General features: G+C 37.9%; 1 protein-coding gene across 1 annotated transcript in view; it reads left to right on the forward strand.

Moving 5' to 3' along the window:
* Window positions 1-20,674, forward strand: part of RRP15 (ribosomal RNA processing 15 homolog) — a 36,900-nt gene that overhangs the window by 3,145 nt on the left and 13,081 nt on the right. Inside the window, exons 2-4 of the mRNA XM_006140225.3 lie at window positions 9,280-9,554; window positions 12,250-12,347; window positions 15,123-15,324. Coding sequence (XP_006140287.1) covers window positions 9,280-9,554; window positions 12,250-12,347; window positions 15,123-15,324 — 575 coding nt within the window. The remainder of the gene's footprint in view (window positions 1-9,279; window positions 9,555-12,249; window positions 12,348-15,122; window positions 15,325-20,674) is intronic.

Genomic DNA, 20,674 nt, shown 5'->3' on the forward strand with positions numbered 1-20,674 from the left:
TTGACCACCCCCCCTGGGGGGTGATTTCTTGCTTTCTGTCTCTTTGTCTCTCTCTGGTGAGCGCACGTGCCCTATAGCGAAAACCTCTCCAAAAAAAAAAAAAAGAAAGAAAGAAAAAAAAAAAGATGAGTAGGTTTCTAAAACTGGGAGTGAAGAGAAAGAGGACAGTTTTCTCAGACATAGGGAAAAACATTTACAGTGGTATGCAGTCTCTTAAAATTCCTGGTCTATTTAGGACAAAGCAACTCATCTGTTATAACTAGCTGTTCAGAGAAGTGACTAGAAGTGACACTGGGAACAGGTTAAAGCCAGATTGTAAAGGGCCTCTCTGCTATATGAAGACACCAGATTCTCTATTTGTAGGCAGCAGGGAGAAGACCTTTTAATCTGGAGAGTGGCAGACATAAACATTAGTGCTGGTTGTATGGTGATTGCCTTAGAATGCCAGAACTGTTAGTAGGCAATTGTAAAACACCATGTTAGGGCCTGCACTAGGACAAGACATTGAATACAGAAAAAGGGCCCCACTTGAAATGTTTTTCAGAAAATACTTTTCTAAACTACCAATTTTTTTTTCTTTAAAGATTTCTGCTATAGGATATGTGCCTTCACCAAAAAGTCAGAGAGAGATAGGGAGACAGAAAGTGAGAAATCATCTCCTGGGGGATGGCCATGTCGCAGTCCCTTCTCCTCCATTCTCCTCTCAGGATTTTGGGCACGCATGCACACATGTCCTGCGTGAGTTTTAAGCTACTGGACCCAGGACTTGAACTGTGGTCCACTACATGGGAGTCCGGCAACATAAGCATTACACCATCTTCTGGTCCCCTGAATAGCCAACTATAATATAAGCTTGTAGCACTGGTAATTTTGAGTATACTGTACTGTTGGAAGAATTTGATAATAATAATAGTAATGATGATAGCTATGTTTTTAGAGCTTTATTATGTGCCAGATACTTAAATTCCTTATATATAACATTTCATTTAATGCTGATGACAACTCTATGAAATGGATACTGTATTCTCATTTTACATATAAGAGATAAGCTCAGAGAAGTCTAATTTAATATGTAAACTGATATGCAGGTTCGTAAATGACACAACCATTATTTATTTATTTATTTTTGGAGAGGTTTTTTCACTGTAGGGCGCGTGCGCTTGCCAGACAGACAGAGAGAAACATAGAGACAGAAAGCAAGAAATCACCCCCCAGGGGGGATGGTCACGCTGCAATCCCTTCTCCATTCTCCTCTCGGGATCTTGGGCACGCACGCACACGCGCCCGGCATGAGTTTTAAGCCACCGGGTTCAGGACATGAACCACGGTCGACTACATGGGAGTCCAGCGACATAGCCATTACGCTAACTGCTATTTCCCGACACAACCGTTATTGAAGTTGACTCTAGTTTGTACTTTTTTTTTTTGGTTAGAGGGCATATACTCTCACCAGAGATGGAGAGAAGTGGGGGAGAGGGAATAGAAGAGAGCCCCTCCCACCCATGGGTAATGGTCATGCCTCAGTCCTTTCGCCTTCATTTCTCTCTCCTATTGAGATTTGGAGCATGGATTCACATGTGTCTGGCATATTTCTCAAGCTGCTGTAGTAGGCTATGTGGGTTCCAGCTGCCTAACCACTAGGTCATGGAGTCTGTCCTAGCTTATACTCTTGACCACTACCCTGATATAATTGAGGAACCAGGAATGCATAGATGATACAAAAAAATGATCCAAAAAGTAAAAGGGCAGGGCCAGAGAATCTGAAGAAGGAAAGGATTGGGAAGAGGGAGAGATTTTGGTATTGAGACAAACTTTTCTCCCATTCAAGAAGTTCCCATCAGTAAGGGATATTTTTGTGATCAGATTTCTGTAGTATTCCTTCCAGTGTTTGTCAGCATAGTCTCATTGTCTCCCACCTTTCTACCTTCTTTTCAAAACTCATGTATTATTTCTTTTGTTTTGGAGAGGTTTTTGCTATAGGGTGTGTGTTCACCAGAAAGACAGAGAGACACAGAGAGACAGAAAGCAAGAAATCATCCCCCAGGAAGACCATGTCGCAATCCCTTCTCCATTCTCCTCTCGGGATCTTGGGCAGCATGCACATGCGCCCAGCGTGGGTTTAAGCCACTGGGTCCAGGACTCTAACCACGGTCAACTACATGGGTGTCCAGTGATGCAGCCAATACGCCATCTGCTGGTCCCAAAACTCATGTATTATTTCTAGAAACAAATTTCCTTGTTCACTTAATCATATAAGAGTCAACTGTGTAAGGTCAGACTGATTTTAGGGTTGTTATTTACTGTTATCTGTCTCAGTTTCCTGATCTGTAAAATGAGGGAGATAATGCCTACATCAGGATTGTGAAAACTGAGTGAGTTTCTATATGGAAAGCATTTAATGTTTGGCACATGGTATCCACTCAAAAATATTAGCACTGATGATACTTTTTCCCATCTAATGAGACTATTGGTGTTACGTCTTTGTTGTCAAGTAAGCCTTCTAGCCTTTTATAACAATGGTGTTTGTACGTTGGAGCTCTTTTCCAGAAAGAGGCTTGAATTGCCTCCAGTAACCCTGCAAGGTAGCTGATGGCATTTCTGTTTTACAGGTGAGAAAACAAGCTTGGAAATACTGTCTCCATTATACCATAATACCTCCCAGTAGAAAATTGTCCGTAGATGCAGGATATTACCTGCTATTTCATTCTCTTTGTTCCATATTCTAACCATTTGACCAAGTATTTGAGGTTTGTGGTGGCATTATTAATTCAAGATTAATGATAATGATTTTGACAGCTATTTATCATCTCTGCTTAGTAGTTCAAGAGATACCTCAAATTCAGTATTTCAAAACATTATTTATTTAATTTTATTCTTTATTATTAAATTTTAATTTGACTGGAGAGAGAGAAAAAGGGGAAATGAGAAAGCAAATCACCTGGTCCGAGATTCACCCCATAGTCAGTAATGTGGGAGTCCAGTACTTCAACTACCATGTCAGTTGCTGACTCCTCAAACTCAATATTGGCAAAACTGAGTTCATAATTTCCCTTTTCAAAGCTGCTTCTGAGAATGCCCTGCCCAAGCCAGAAACACAAATGTTATTCTTTACTCTTCCTTTTGTCTCCACATCTGTTTGGTTTTATTCTATAGTTCTCTTATTGCCACTACCTTTGAACTTACCTACATCAGTTTTGCAAAGGGGACTCCTATCTGTTCTTCCTGTCTTCAGCAATATTCCCTGCAGTATATATCCTTTAGGCATTTTTTTTTTTAACTATCATTTTTATTTTTTAGTTTTGCTATGAGATGTGTATGCTTGCTGGAGAGAGGAAGAGAGACAGAGACACAGAGGGAAAGTGAGAAATCACCCTTGAGGGGGACTGGCCACTCTGCAATTTCTCCTCCACCATTTTCCTCTTGGAATTTTGGGTATGCATGCACATGTGCCTGACGGGTAAAGCCCCTGGGTCTGGGACTTGAACTGGGCCATGTGGGATCCCTAACTCCCGCGCCATCTCCATGTCACCCATTGTTTCTTAAACTACTAGTGTCAACACACCATTTCTGTTTTTAAATTTCCTATCTGTCATGGACAGGTATTTTCAGAAATCAATTAAAAATGAATGATCAGAAACATGACCATATACTTGGATATCACTTTAAAAAATTATTGAAGGTTTAGACACAATGCTCATTAGATTTTTTTTTTTTTTTTAACAAAGTAGAGGGATGTGACTGCTGATTTGGACTGACCACAAGTCCGGGTATCTGAATCAGGCAGAAGAGGGAACGGTGGCACTGCTTGGGCTTTGCACTTCAGGCCTGTCAGACATTTATCACTGGTTTTTTTTTTTTTTGCTATAGGGTGCGTGCGCTCGCCAGCCAGCCAGAGAGACACAGAGAGATAGAAAGCTAGCTGCAGTCCCTTCTCCTCTCGGGATCTTGGGCACGTACGCACATGCGCCCGGCGTGAGTTTAAGCCACCGGGTCCAGGACTCGAACCGACCGCGGTCGACTATGTGGGAGTCCAGCGACATAGCCATTACACCAGCAGCTGGTCCCAATGCTCACTAGATTTTTAGAATTTTGTAGTCATGGGGGCCAAAAGGCTTCTGTAGATAGTAAATCAACCAGGTGAAACCAGCTTTGGTCATTCATTATCCAGTGCCATGATCTGATTGACCACCTCTTCTCTGATGGAACATGCCCATGTGACGGTAAAATAGAAGAGAGAACAATTTCAGGTTTGTGGTGTTTTTTGTTTTTTTTGGGGGCGGGGAGAGGGTTTTTTTTGCTATAGGGCACGTGCGCTTGCCAGACAGACAGACAGAGACATAGAGACAGAAAGCGAGAAATCACCCCCTAGGGGGGTGGTCACGCCACAATCCCTTCTCCTCCATTCTCCTCTCGGGATCTTGGGCACACACACACACACACGCCCGGCGTGAGTTCTAAACCACCAGGTCCAGGACGTGAACCACAGTCGACTAGGTGGGAGTCCAGCAACATAGCCATTACGCTAACTGCTGGTTCCCAACAATTTCAGGTTTTCTGAACAGTTAGAAAAGCCTGAATTGTTCTGGTCACATACATGAAAAATGGCTATCTGCACTTAACACAGAACTTGATAACAATCCAGGTTAGAAGGCCCTAGGAGATAAGCCTTCATTTTTGATAAACTACAAAGCTGTATTTAAGATAAAATAATCTTGCAGATAAATGTGCTTTTCATCAAACTGTAGCTTATGGCCTCCTTCATCATTTAAGTTACTTAAAATAGCGAAGGAACATGCCTAGGAAATGAAGTATATCATAGTCCTACTTGAGTGGTTTAGCAATTTATAGGACGGACTCAGGAAACAGACTACTTGCAGACTCTATCTGCTTTGACTTGCCCAGAAAGCACGTGTAATCACATCTGACAGTGTTGTCCCGTGGTAGCACTTACATTTTATTTTTGCTTTTATTTATGAATCCTGGGGTGACTTCATGTTTCTTCCCAAAGAAAAGAGCTTTTTAAAAGACTATATAGCATTAATTGTGAATGTTTTAAATTTAGCAATAATTGATAGGAAAGACTACGAGGCAAGGGCAGAATAGATATTTTACATCTGAATGCAGAGCAATTGTTTCATGGAACTTTTAATAACTCGGGGGATCAATGCATGGTTAGGTAAAATCAGAATAAGGATGCGAACATAGACTGTTCTGGTTAACTGAAGCTTAGAATTCCCTTTTAATGCAAGCTTTATTAAACTATGTTTTAAAATATGCAGTGACTATCTGCCACAGTAGTTCACTACACATTAGTCTGAATTGAATCTGATTTTCAAAGCTTTGTAGTGTCTCAGAAGTCCAGTGGCATCATCATTTATCCCATCAGCTTTGTGACTTTGGGTATATTTTTCACATTCATGAGCTTCAGGATTAAAACCTATGAAGTAGAATAATAAAAGCAACTAATAGAAGTGTTTTGAAATGAGAATGTATAAAAAGTGTTTTTTATTTTAATTTTTTTTTGGAGAGTTTTTTTTTTTTTTCCGCTATAGGGCGTGTGCGCTCGCCAGACAGACAGAGAGAGACATAGAGACAGAAAGCGAGAAATCACCCCCCGGGGGGATGGTCACGCTGCAATCCATTCTCCTCTCGGGATCTTGGGCATGCACACACACGCGCTCGGCGTGAGTTTTAAGCCACCAGGTCTGGGACGCGAACCGCGGTCGACTACGTGGGAGTCCAGTGACATAGCCATGACGCTAACTGCTGGTTCCCTAAAAAGTGTTTTTTAAATTTGCTATAGGGTTTATACACTTGCCAGAAATGTTGGAGAGAGAAACAGAGAAAGAGAAATTGAGAAAGCATCCCCCAGGGGGGATTGCCATGCCTCAGTCCTTTCTATTCCATTCTTGTATCAAGATTTTGGGCACACATGTACATGTATACAGAGTGTTTTTTAAGCTGCTGAGTCCAGGACTCAAACTGTGTGGTTAGCCACAAAGAATCTAGCTGCCTTAACCACCACACCACCAGCTGGTGTTTTACATAGTACCTAGCTTAAAAATTTACTCAGCAGAAGAAACAATTAGAGTGAATCAGCAATTCTTGGAATGGGAGAATGTTACTCGAGGAAACACTTTTTCTCAGAATTGTTTATTTCGTTATTAGCACTGTGTAGTGCTACATGTGTATTATTAATATATTTATTTCCCAGCTAACTACATTCTCCCAAGTTTGTTTCTCATTGTGCTTTCAGGAAACACTAGTCCTAGGATATGCTTCTTAGGAAAAAATTGTGTGGCCCTGGAATCTGATATCATACAGTAGATACTCAGGTTTTCATCAAAATGATTAATATTGCTACCAGCTTTTGTATGGCAAAGTATAAATGCCTTTTAAAATATGTATGTGTGTGGGGAACCAGCAGTTAGCGTAATGGCTATGTCACTGGACTCCCACGTAGTTGGCCGCGGTTCGTGTCCCAGACCCGGTGGCTTAAAACTCACGCCAGGCGGGTGTGCTTGCGTGCCCAAGATCCCAAGAGGAGAATGGAGGAGAAGGGATTGCGGCGTGACCATCCCCCCGGGGGGTGATTTCTCGCTTTCTGTCTCTCTGTCTCTCTGTCTGTCTGGTGAGCGCACGTGCCCTATAGCGAAAACCTCTTCAAAAAAACAAAATTGTGTGTGTGTGTGTGTGTGTGTGTGTGTGTGTATATATATATATAGTGAGTGGGCAATAATATATTTTTTATGTATCACCTATATTCGTATGTCAAAGCTAGAGTTATATGTCCTTAGGCTTCTTAAATTGACTAGCATACAGGATACAGAAAATACTTCTAATTAAATATGTGGCAAATTATTTTCTATTTAATTTTTTTTTCTCTTTATTAAGAAGCACACAGATTAGTACACTGGGACCAGCAGGTGGCATAGTGGCTAAGGCGCTGGACACTTTCACATGGCCCACCAAGGTTCGAGTTCTGGACCTGGTGGCTTGCTTTCTTACTTTCCTTCTTTCTCGCTCTTTGTGTCTATCTCTGGTCAAATTAAAATAAATGAATGAATAAATAAAATTTAATAATTATTAAAAAAAATACACAGTTTTGGGCCAGCAGGTGGCATTTTGATTAGGGGCACTGGACTCCCACATGGCCCAGACCTGGCAGCTTTTTTGCTTTCTCTTTCATTCTGTACCTTTCGGATCAAATTGAAATAAATAACAAAGTTAAACAAAATAATTTTTTTAGAAAAGAAAGAAATACACAACTTTATTAGGATGATAGAAATATAAGTGATTTCTTACCCTTAACATTATCTTTAAAAATTTTTTAAGACCTTCACACTTTATGTTTTAAGATCATGGTTTTTAAAAATATAAAATTTTTTCTTTTCAATGTTTAAATCTAATTTATGTAATATTCAGTTAATTTTTTGAACTTATTTTACTTTTACTCATTAAGATTAATTTTTGTATGTGTGTTTTCATTTGCTTTTTTTAAAAAAACCTTTTTTTTTTATTTTTAATTTGACTAGAGAGAAACAGAGAGAGAGAGAGAGGGAAAGTGAGAAAGCTAGCCACCAGATCTGGGACTCGAACCATGGTCAGCCATGTGGGAGTCCAGTGTCTTAATCACCATGCCACTATTTCTTTTTTCTTTTTTCTTTATTTATTTTACATACTTTCACTGAACATCACCACAGCATTCCAAATGCAATTTTCCAGCCACAATACACTGTAAAGTGGCTTAATCATACATGTTATCATCAACAAATAATTTTATATTTCTTGTTTAATAGATATATACATTTATACACACAATATCTATATATGTGTGTGTGTGTGTATATATATATATATAGATAGAGAGATAGATAGATAGATATCCCCACCCCCCGATTTCTCACCCTGTGCCATTTCCCATCCTCCTTCCACCCTGTCTCTGGTATCTACAGTTGCTTTCCATTCCTTTATTTTTTTCCCACATTGTATTGATTCACAAAATATCTTAATTAATCTAAATATTTTCAATAGTAAGTTCAGCTGATATATACATATCTGTGAACAGAAGTTGACTTTAGACATGAAACTCTGTGGGTAGAATGAATATACTATAAAATAGCACATGGTTGAGGCTATATAAGCTTACTGTAGTTCCTAAATAGGTGTGTGTGTGTGTGTGTGTGTGTGTATATATATACATATATATATATATTAATTTCAAGGAAGGCAGTTTTAGCTTTAATAAATCAAAACCAAAAATGTTAAGAGAACTTTGTTTAATACTTAAAGCCAGGAAACAGGTTAGGATTCTGTTCGAATAGTGGGTATATGGACCTGTCCACAACTTCAGAGAAGACAGATCTCCTTAACACTGGAAAACAAAGCATAGAAGGTCAGAAATGTTTTAGTCAAAACTCATACAATTCTACTTCACCAGTTCAAACTCATGTACCTCATCTTCTATTATAGTCTGATCTTTCTGTTTAAATTCTGGAAGATAATGTTCAAGTCTGGACTTATCCCTACCATTAAGCTGCCATTTTCTTAGCTGTTTTAGAACTCTTAGGTCTGTGTGCCTGACTTTAATTTTCTTGGGATAGCACTCTCTTCAGAACTTCATGGAGAGCAAGTTGAGTTTTAAGCAAAGCCACCAACTAGACTTATTTCTGCCAATCCTCTTGACACCAGTCATTTGAATTTTTATGGAATGAATGAATTTGTGTGTTTTTATGGTGGTTCTGTGTGATAAAGTTTTATCAGTACACTTATAAATTTGTATCTTTGACTCAGAACTTAGTATTTTAATCAGTCACCCAGCAGTGCAGATGATTCTTTGTTATCTTGGGCACACTGTTAGTATTTTTTTCAAAAATGTTTTTAAATTTGTTTTTAATATAGTCCCATTAGTTTCTTTGTATGTTTTAATGATGAAGTTAAGGTCCATATATTGAACATATCCTGTGCTGTCTCCAGCTCAGCATCTGTCACTGCCTTGATGACAGAAATGTGTTGGATTTGTTTCTGCTGCCCGAGTCCTGGGTATAGAAGGCACTGCAGATTCCCTCATTAATATGGCTGGATTAAGTTTTGGAGGCTTATGGCTATAGGATAGATGGTCCCACTGATCTTCACTGTTGCTGTAGCTTTCGGACTCAGAAGAGTCCTCTCTTTCAAGAATGGAGACATGTGGACCTTCATGAAGGGTCCCAAAGGCTGGACCATGACTTTGGCAACCTCCGTCTAGGATGCAAAAGTTTAATTTGTTTTTACGCTTAGGTTTTGCAGGAAGCTGTAAATTGGAGAAGGATTGCTTTTCTTCTGATGATGGAGCAATAGAAGCTGACAGTGAAGATGATGCTGAACCCTTTGACAAAGAAAATGAAAATGCTGCAGAATCAAGTGGTGGGACTAATGTAGGCTGGGCAGATGCCATGGCCAAAATCCTTAACAAAAAAACTCCTAAAAGCAAACCCACCATTCTGGTCAAAAACAAAGAGCTGGAAAAGGAAAAAGAAAAGTTGAAGCAAGAAAGACTAGAGAAAAGAAAACAGGTATGGCCTACCAGTTGTCTTGTGAATTTGTTTGTTTAGTCTGTTTTAATTTGTACCAAATAGTTCCTCTCAGTGTTTTCTGATTAACATTCCAGTTTTTAACTTGCCTTTTATGTGAGGGTGGATAACAAAGAAACTTAGTCTGAATTATGCCATTGAGTATGTTCACTTGTTAATCATTTAAGCAAAGTAATAGGAACATACACTGGAGGAAATTTATCTTTTTAAAGTCAAGTAATTAAATATGTAATGACGACTCCTAATTCTAAACATTTTATTCATTTTAGGAATTTTTAATGCTGGCTCTATTAGGTTTTAAATTAATAGAAGCATGTTAGTAATATTTTTGTTAAAAATCTATTTTATAATAGAACTCTCAGGTCGCAAGTCAGGGGTTGGTTTATTTCTGAAAACTGATTATTTCACTGTTGATAAACTTGAAAATGCTTTTATCAAACCACTGATGATAGAAATTAGACTAGTATAATCTATTAAAGGCCAAAAGTTAGATATAAGTTTATTTGTATTATAAAAATAACAAGTATCCCTTGTACTTGTATCTCTGTGTCTAAAATATTTGGTTACTAAAATATATGTTATTTGCTAATGAAAGGAAAAGAACTTTTTATAATCATACCTACAGTAAAGCAATACTAATTTCTGAAAGGTATTTTACAGGTAAAAAAGGAAAAAGGTTTGAAATGGCGTGTATTTCCATAGTGTTCACCAAAGTCCCCTTGTCTTGTTACGAATGTTTTCTGTGTTAATACGTTACTTTGCAAAAGGCTGTGTAAAGATGGAAGTTTTCAAGCATTGCTCTTAGAAGCACTCTGTACTCTTCTAGTAATTCAGTATTCTCGTTATACTTTATTTGAGATAAATTTTGTCTTAAAGTTCCAGTGAGGGTTGACCATTTGAATCCAAGAAGAGTGAGTTTCTAACTGTGCTGTAGCCAGAGCTTTGGGACCTAGAGTTGCACACAAAGCATGAAAGCACAAGTATTGGTACCAGGGACATGGCACGGCAGCTACAAACATTCTTTGTAGATATGGGAGGACTTCAAAAGTTTATGGAAAACAGAATTAAAGTACAAGTTATCTTGGTACAAAAAGTATTGAAATTCATACATGATTTTTTCATAATACTCATTTTCCACAAACTGAAGAGTCTCCTGTTATCTGAGGAGGCACTTAGAAATGATCATTATTTCTTAATATTAGCATTATGGCTTTCTGTTGTATTAATCAGCTACTTATTTCCTATATAAAATATATATTTCATAGTTCAACATGTTTTAGGATTAAGCATGCTTAATTAAGCATCCTGAGTACTATAAATAATTAAAAATTAACTGTTTTAATCTTAAAAGTGTAATTTTTATACTTCTGCCATAATCCAGTAGTGAATTTCATGACCATGAAAGTGAATTATCTGATTTGGGAAGAATGTCTTTCTTTAGAAAGGAATCAGGCTAATCTTTATAGTGAGAGTAGGAATTTGGTTTCACTGTGAACAGACATTTTCACTAGTACAGAATGAGAGATGAGTATAAAAATGGAAAAGATAAAAGGCATATTTTTCCATTGCTTTTTGGTGCTGATTTGTATGCTTTACAAGCTTACCAACTTCGTGGTGATTAGTTCATTTTATATATATATTTTTTCATTATATATGTATTGGGTTAAATGTTGGCCTGAGAAGGAGACTTTAAAAAGCAATATTAAAATTGGGTACCTAGGAGAATAGTATTTGAAGACAATTTTGTACTAGATTCTGTTATCTGGGATTTTCTAATCTCTCAGCCCCCTTCCTTTTCTGTAGAGTAGCCGAGCATCAGTTCGCCATTGCTTGGGACCCACATATGACGAGAATAGTAGTCAGATGTACTGCAAGTGGAGAAATGGGTAAATGGTTTCATGCAGAAAAGTATAGTCACAGTATAAATAGCTGGATATGATATTTGGTTTGTTCTGTCTTTCTTTTTTCTTTTTTTTTTTTTTTTTTTAGGTTTTTATCACAGGGCACTTGTGCTCGCTGGAGGGTAGAGAGGCAGAGAGAGAGAGTGAGAAATCACTCTCTAGAGGGGATGGCCATACTGCAGTCCTGTCTCCTCCCTTCTCTTCTTGGGATTTTGGGCATGTGCACATATGTGCCTAGTGCGATTTTCAAGCCGCCGGGTCCAGAACTTAAACTGTGATCAACCATGTGGGAGACCAGTGCCTTAACCACCTGCTGGTCCCATGATACTGTTTTTTAAGGGCTAATATAAATAATTCTAACCACCAAAGTAGAAGGTTTCCAAAAGCTAACAGTGTTTAAATTTCTCGTTAGCAGAGAGTGTAGTGTGTGTGGAGTCTGCTTTTGCCTCCCTGGGATGGTCTGATGAGGGCAGCTAGGGCATGTGACTCTCTCACAGCCACCTTGTACAGCCTGGCTGAATATGCTGGCAGCCCTCCAGGCCCTGTTGTCAGAGAACCTGACAGAAGCTCACTTTGTGCTTCCCACATGATATACTGAGTGCTAACCACAGCTTCCCTGAGCTGAACCCCTCAAATTGTGGGATTTTTAAAGTCCCTATGATAAACTAAGCCAGAATGATTTATTACTTTAATCCTTTCATGGCGTATCATATCAAAGTTCGCTGCACTTTGAAAAATGTCTAATATTCTTTCACATAACCATATTTATAACACAGCTTGATAAGAAGCGGGAGTGGGAAATGATGTGCAGAGTAAAGCCAGATGTTGTCAAAGACAAAGAAACAGAGAGAAATCTTCAGAGGATTGCAACGAGGTAAGACACTGTTTCTACCGTTTAAAAATTAAGTATACTAAAGCTTTGATAGTGATCTGTTTTGACCAGAATTGATTTTTAAGCTCTGCCTTCACAGAGTCAAGTGATGTATTTGTAAGCCTGCCTATTCTGCACTGAATTCAAGTAAAAACTTCACAGGGCTCACAAGGCAGAACCATAATGTACTAAGTGTATATTTGGTATGAACCTATTAGGATCATCTCATTTTTAATAGTCAGAACATTGTAATCAGATGTCTTACGAGACTTATCTTATGATGGTTTCTAAATCTATGGCACTAGATGATTTTTATCTTGCGTTATATTTATGGCATAATATGTCACACATTATGTCATCTTCAGACTGTCTTTTCACTCTGCTTTTTTAAATCATCACCAAACAACATTTATCTGATGCCTTCTATGTCCAAAGATAAATAGGATATGGCAGCTGCTGGGTGGTCATGCCACTCATCAGTAGGAATTCCAATTTTTGAGAGTCAAAGTCTATCTGTGTGTTGGGAACTTACCATAAGAGTTTGTTTATGGGAGTTGGAGAAGGCTTCACCAAGGAGGTAACATTAGGTAATGTCACAATTATGTTTAGTAGAATTACATTTAAATTGTTAGTTACCTTAAATTATGCTGGTCATTTCCTAATCTATCTAGGTATTTCACAGTGAGATATTGGGGTGTGGTGACTAGCGTATGGATGATAGGGCCAGACTACTAAGGTCACATCACAGCCTTGACTCTTACTAGCTCTGTGTCCTTGGGCATGCTACTTAATTTTTTCTGTCTCAGTTTTCTGTATAAAGAGAATAATATATTTAGCCTATGGAGTTTTTTTCCTGAGGATTCCATGAATTAATACATATAAAAAAACATAGAAAAGTGAAGGGTTGGCACATGAAAGTGACTGTCTCCTTATATTTTATACCCCAGGCAACTTACTTACCTTGCACTTGTACTGGTCCTACTGTGAAGGGTCTGGAATTTTACTCTCCTTAAAAGCGAGTAAGCTAGCCTTTCAGGTTTCTTGAGAGATGGTAGAACATGAGAGATGTCTAGGGCAGAAACAAAATAGTTCATTACTCATGGCAAAAACAGTAGCTAGAGGGACCAACAATTGGCATAATGGATGTTGCTGGACTCCCATATAGTCAACTGTGGTTTGAGTCCCGGACTTGGGACTTAGACTCACACCAGGCTCATTTGCATGCATGCCCAACATCCCGAGAGAATGGAGGAGAAGGGATTGTGATGTGGCCATCCTCCCTGGGGGATGATTTCTCGCTTTCTGTCTCTCTGTCTCTCTCAGTGTTTCTGGTGAGCGCACATGCCCTATAGTAAAAACCTCTCCAAAAAAAAAAAAAAAGTAGCTAGAGCATCATGATCCCATTGGTTTCCTTTGTCCTGCAGGCCCACGTAGGTGCCCTAAATGGATGCCTGTCCATGTAGGGGGTTGTGTTGCAGGAAAGCACTGTTTGGCATTCTGTCACTTTTATAGTGATTATTAACAAGGCTTTTCTTGGTCTGAGGGGAAACATTACCTCATCCCTAAAAGTTGCTTACTGCAAACACAACCCTGAGAGATGGCCTGGAGCCATCCAGGTTCATATCGGGGGTTGACCTGAACATACCAGCTGGACCTGCACATGCAGTGTGTTCCTGACAGCTGAGAGGTTGGAGGGAAGATCAAGTGTGGTGAGACCTGTGAAGGGAACTGTCTGTGTGTCTGTCTGTCTCTCCCACTTTAGTGAAAGAAATAAAAAAAAATGACCTTAAAAGAAATGGCCTAAGTAAAGAGTAGTCAGTGCTTTTCATTTTTGGAAAATACAGCAAAAATGCACAGGGATACTCAGGACCTGTGGCAGATTGTCTCTTGCAGTTGTTACTATTGCAGGATAATTCATAGATTACAGAATCTTACAGCTGTAAGGGATCTTAATGGTTTGTGTATATTAAAATTTTCCCATGGCCACATTGAAAAAGTAAAATGAAAGAGGTGAAATTAATTTTAATAATATATCTTACTTAACTGAGTACATTAAAAAGTCATTTACTCAGATAATCGTATGAAAGTATTATTAATGAGATTTAAAATTTCCTTTTCTTATCAAGTCTTTGAATCCTGGTGTGTATTTTGCATTTAAAACACATGGTAAGTCAAACAAAGCAATTCAAGAGTTCACTGGTCATAGGTGGCTTGTGGCTTCTGCGTTGGACACTGGTCTTAATCTTTAGTAATGTCTTTGAATTACGTAACTACAGAACACATTTTTTAATAACTGTTTTTTAAGTGGGATTTAAAACTTTCATAATAGAAGAGTCATGGGTTATAAATCTGAATATATTTTAAGCTATCAGGTATTGTTTTCTGATTTACAGATGAAATTGGGATCCACAAATTAACTGTACAGGCTGTGCTCTTTCCATTACCTTCCAGTGCCTACACCCTTCTGTAATTATATCCTGAGGAGCTGTGTGTGTGTTAAAAGTAATTTTACATTCTCATTGCACAAAAGTTGATTTTGACCAAAGCTATAGAACAAATCACATATTAGTCCTCATGTTTATTCTCTGTATTCATTCATTGAAATGTATGTTCATTTCTCAGGTATACTTGACATTTGTTCAGTTCTTCATGTGAGTGCCTATGAAGTGCTTGCCTATTTCTAAGAAGTGAAAATTCATTGTTCCTGTCCTCGTAAGGTTTTTATTCTCAGGTAATTGATGTTTAATTATATTGTATGCGTCATTTTATATTCTATAGGGGTGTGGTGCAGTTATTTAATGCTGTTCAGAAACATCAAAAGAATGTTGATGAAAAGGTTAAAGAAGCTGGAGGCTCTATGAGAAAGCGTGCTAAGTTGTTATCAACTGTTTCCAAGAAAGATTTCATCAGTGTTCTGAGAGGAATGGATAGAAGTACAGATGAGAAAAATTCTGCTGGGAAGGACTCCAAAAGCAAACAGGTAAAACTTTTATACAGTATTCAGTGCCTCAAACTTCTCAACCCTTAAAGTAAAGAGTTTTGAGTTGGAAAAGCACATTATAGAATTACTTTTTAGATTTTATTAAAATTCGTACATGCCCATAGCCTAGTTTGCTTGTATTTATTTATTATTTATTTATTTTTGCCTTACGACATGTGTGTTCCCTTGCGGTAGGGGCATAGGAGATAGATACAGCAACAGCAAGAGGGAAAAGTGAGAAATCACTGCCTGGGGGAGACGGCCACTCCACAGCCCCTTCTCCTCTACTTTCCTTCTGGGATCTGGGGCATACATGCACATGTGCCCAGCGAGTGGTCACCTACATGGAAGTCCAGTGATGGAACCATTATGCCCTCCACTGGTTCCTCAAAATAACTTTTTATAGAAGCATTTATTTTTGCTTTGGGATTATTTCATGAGTTATGAAAATGCATGAACTGTTCTTTCCATTTTATCTTTTACCATTTGCACTTGCCCTTGACTCTTCTTTTTCTACTTCAGTGATCACAGGCATAGTATTAATCTGGGACAAGGTCAGAAATTGCTTGAAATTCAAGTCAAAGTGGCTTTGTTTGCAAAGTAATTTGTTTCTAGAGCTACCTCCTCCACTCTGGCAGTATACTGGCACATTTTTTTCTTTTAAAAATGGTTGTTTTCATATTTATGGAAAACAGTTCTTTCAAAAAGTTATATTTCAGTTTGCATGTGAAAACTATAAAACTACTATACTATTTGTGATTGGACCAGTTACTGACAAAAGTATGTGTTTTTTAATGTTTTTGAGCATGTGCTCACTGGAGAGAGACAGAGAAACAATTAAAGTGAAAATCAGAAATCACCCCCACTCTGGTGGGCTGCGGATGACCACATTGTGATCCCTTTTCTTCCACTGTCCTCTTGGAATTTTGGGCACACATGCACGTGCATGCCTAGTGTGATTATCAAGCCTCCCGAATTTTTTTAGTTATACAGGTTATTCTTAGTTGTGATATAAAGACTTATGGTCAAAACCAAAAAGAATAAATAGTTTTATAATATAGTAAAACTAGTTAGAGTTGTAATATAACCGGATATAAAGATTGATCCCATCAAGTCAGCATATTATAGGAGTGGTTTTGGTTGTCTTTTTTATGTTTTCATTCTTTTTTTCAATACCCAGTGAACATATGACTTGGGCATTTAATTTTTACATACTTCTTTTTAAGAATTTTTATACAGCTTTTAAAAATTAAACTTCTGTGAACCAGCAGTTAGCGAAATGGCTATGTCACTGGACTCCCACATAGTCGACCGTGGTTCGCGTCCCGGACCCGGTGGCTTAAAACTCACGAAGATCCTGAGAGGAGAATGGAGGAGAAGGGATTGTGGTGTGACCATCCCCCCTGGGGGGTGATTTCTCACTTTCTGTTTCTATGTCTCTCTCTGTCTGTCGAGTGAGCGCACGTGCCCTATAGCAAAAAGATCTCTCCAAAAAAAAAATATATTAAACTTCCAAGTCACATGTTCATTGGGCCTAGAATTTTCATTGTGGGGGGTAACAGGTGTAGTAAGGAACCGACTTCAGTTCAAGTCCTGCCTCTAGTAGCTTGAAAGTCACCTTGAAATCACCTTGGGGGCTGATTTCTCACTTTCCCTCTCACTGTCTCTCTCTGATGAGCACACATGTCCTAAGGCAAAATGTTTTAAAAAAAAAGAAAAAGAATTTTTATAGAAATCTCTTGAAGGGATAAAAACGTTTAAGATAGTGTTATAAATATTTCTGAACTGAATTATAGTCTGAACAAGTTATTTTTCTGAGACTTTTTTACTCTTTTACAGTTTTAAAATTATATTATCAAAGCAATAGGAGAACTGTATTAAAAGTGAACTTACAATAAAATGAAATTACCACAACCCTTCCCCATCCCTCTGTACTCTTCTTTTACCCTTTCATTCCCAAGGTAAACTCTTTTCAACCCATAGATAATTCTTCTGATATTTATCCCTAATTAATAAAATTTTAAGATGATATTTATACTCTTTATCATTACTTGATGTTATCTTTTATGGAAGATGAAGAATTGCTTTTCTTAACTTTGCTTCACATGCATACTTCTCCACATTCTATCTTTTCTACCTGGTATATTAATATTTTTGACTATATTGATATTTAGTGTAAATATTGTCATTGTGCAATAGTACTTTCTTCAACTTAAGTTCTTACAATTCTTATTTTTCTGGAATTAACTCTTGCCTCTTTTGTTTACTTAGTGTTCTGTGCCCTAGTCTTTCTACATTTTTCCAAATAACTGTTAAACCCTTTCAGTAGTATTTTCTTTATGGGCATCCTGCTGTAATCTGAACTGCTGCTTCCTTACCTGCTGTTGCACTTTTTGCAATATTGCTTTGTTCCTTCTCTGAGAGTTCTCTTTACCTCTTTCCTATGGTGTTGCTTCTGTCAATTGCAATAAATGTTTTCTTACCGCTTTCTCCTGTGTTTTGGTGATGATCTGATTATCATAGTTCTCTGCAAAGGGTATGGATATCTATTTATGATATGTTATTCTAATATGTGGTTCTGAAAATATGTCTATGTCCTAATTCTTGGAACCATTGTATGTGCCTTATTTAGGAAAAGGGTTTTTGCAGGTGTTACTAAGGTAAGGCTCTTGAGCTTTTCCTGCATTATTTGGTTTGGCCCTAAATCCATTGAAACACAAAAGAGATCTGACAAAAAAGCAAAACTGGCATTGTGATCTTAAAGGTCAGGTTGGAGTGATATGGCTCCAAGTTAAAAGAGTAGCAAGGTCTAACCACCAGAAGCTGGAGGAGATGAGAATGCATTCTGCCCTGGAGCCTGTAGAGTGAGTGAGACCTTGCCAGATGTTAGGGACTTGTGAGATAGTCAGTTGTTGCTGTTTTAAGCTACCTAGTTTGTGGCAGTTTGTTATGATAGCCATTGGTAATGTAACTTAGATGTTCATGTTGGAAAATTGCATATTTTCTCTCATAAATTTGAGATTATTGCTCCATTTTCTTTTATCTTTCTTTGTTTTGCCATTGAGAAGTCTCTTTTCTGAGTTCTGATTCTTTACTCTTTGGAAGCTTTTAAGATCTTGCCCTTGCCTTTTATCTCTGTTCTGAAATTTTACAATGAAGTCTTCTCAGGTGAGCTTTTTCATTCCTTGTGCTAGACACTCAGTGGACTCTTACCATCCCACTAATAAATTCATATTCCTCTCTTCTAAACAGGTTATCATGCTCATTTGGTGTAATGTCTTTGATTACTTTTTTCCTTTTTCTTTGTGTTTCTGTCTGTTAATTGGTTGTTGGGTTTTCTGGATTGATCCTCTTATTATGATATCTTTTTTTCCTCCTAATTTTCTCTCTCTCTGACACTTTTCTGGAGAAGTTCTTTGATGGCTAGTCCTTGTGTTGAATTGGAAAAAAAATAAACTGCTTTCATGTTTTTAAATTTTGAGGACCTTTGTATTCTTTAATTATTCCTTCCTTAGAATTCTATTTTTTATTTCATGGACATGGTATCTAGTCTCTCAGGAATTAAATATAGGTGTTCTAAATTTTTCTTCTGCTCTATTGTTTCTTCTGAGCTCATTTTTTCTGTTATTTTAGTTTCAGTCTTTCTCATTTGAGGTCTTCCTCAAGTTAATGGTGATCTTCACTGATTATTTATATTTAAGAAAAAGTACTGAAGAGTTGATTGACAGTTTGGGTGTGAGCCCAGGGTTTGCTGTTCGTTGAACTCAGTTATAGAATACAGTTGGTTCTTTCATTGAGGGAATGCCCAAATGTCAGTTTCAATAGGTCTTTCTTTTGGAACAGTCCATTTTTATCTAGAGAAGAATCCTGCAATCTGCTGTCTATGGGGTAAAGCAGTTTTTTGCCAACATTTTTAGAACAGAATGTAGAAATAGACTTTGGGGCTCCACCATTCAGTATGTGGACTAATAAGAGCATTTTGCATTAACTAGTGGTCCAGAGTCCAAAATGCTCCTGGTTTAGTATTTTCAGAAACTAAACTAACTGTCCATGTTAGGGTAGCATAGGGTTAGTCATTTGCCTTATTCAAGCTTGGAAAGGACCTAGGGGGTCTCACAGCTTTTCATATAGTTAGCCAGTTTTCTGTTTTTATCAAACCCTTCATGGCAGTTACTGTCCCCAACCCCATTTACCCCTAGTTCCTGACATAGGTTCACTTGGAGCCATGTTTCTCAGATTTTTCTTCTCTGATAATTGGTTGCCACTATTCTATCCAGTTTGTACGCTCTCTCCTTCCCCGCAGATTTAATCAAATCATATGTCTTGTATTATTTCTCTTCTGTATGCTTTCCGTGTTTGCTTATACTTTTTGTACCTGTATTTGAATTTTATTAGATTTTTTGTAAGAAGTGGAGATAAATGCTTGCAGATGCATAATTTACCAGTCAGATCTGTGATTTATAGGTCTGTTTTGAGGGGTACATACTTGTATACCAACCACACTTGTTTTATATATTTTTAGCGAGCTCCAATTTCAGTGGAATGAATTGTTGTGTAATGTCTGCTTGTTCCATTGAAACCCTCTCTGTCTTCAAGGTTTTTGGTGCCCAGAGTGAAGTATCTTTTGTAGTATGATCCAAAAACTCACTTTCATTTCCTTACTTGTTTATCAAGAATTTTTTTCTCTCTTTTTTTTTAAGGGTTCTGCCATGAAGTGCATGCATTTGCCAGAGAGAGACAATGAGAGGGAAAGTGAGAAACCACTCCTGGGGATGACATAACTGCAACGCCTTCTTCATTCTCCTGCTGGGATTTTGGGCATGCATGCACACACACCTGGCATGATTTCAAGCTCCCAGGTCTATGTCTCAAACTGTGGTTAGCCTTGTGGGAGTCTAGAGCCATAACCACTATGCCACCTGCTGGCCCCTATCAAGATATTTTTAATTCTCTGATCCTGCTGAGTTGGATAATGTTACCCTTAGAATTTTTTTTTAATCTATTTACTTACTAATTTCATCATATGCAATGATTATTTCTACAGTAAAAATCTTGGGAACTCATATCTTAAAAAGCTTTCTTTAGAGCCAGCAGGTAGTATGGAGATTAAGGCACTGTATCCTTCATGGCCAGCAGTGTAGTTAGTTAGAGTCCTGAACCCCGGGGCTTGAAAATTACACTTGGGTATGTGTGTGTGTGAGCCCAAAATTCTAAGAGGAGAAGGGGTTGAGGTATGACCATTCCCACCCTGCCGAGTACACACACCGTATAGCAAGCAGAAACTTAAAAAAATAAGGAAATAAAAGCTATCTTTAAAAGCAGAAATAGGCTTCTTTTAAAGATCATTTTT

The sequence above is a fragment of the Tupaia chinensis genome, unplaced genomic scaffold (assembly GCF_000334495.1).
Source record: "Tupaia chinensis unplaced genomic scaffold, TupChi_1.0 Scaffold000026_1, whole genome shotgun sequence".
Classification (NCBI taxonomy): Eukaryota; Metazoa; Chordata; class Mammalia; order Scandentia; family Tupaiidae; genus Tupaia; species Tupaia belangeri.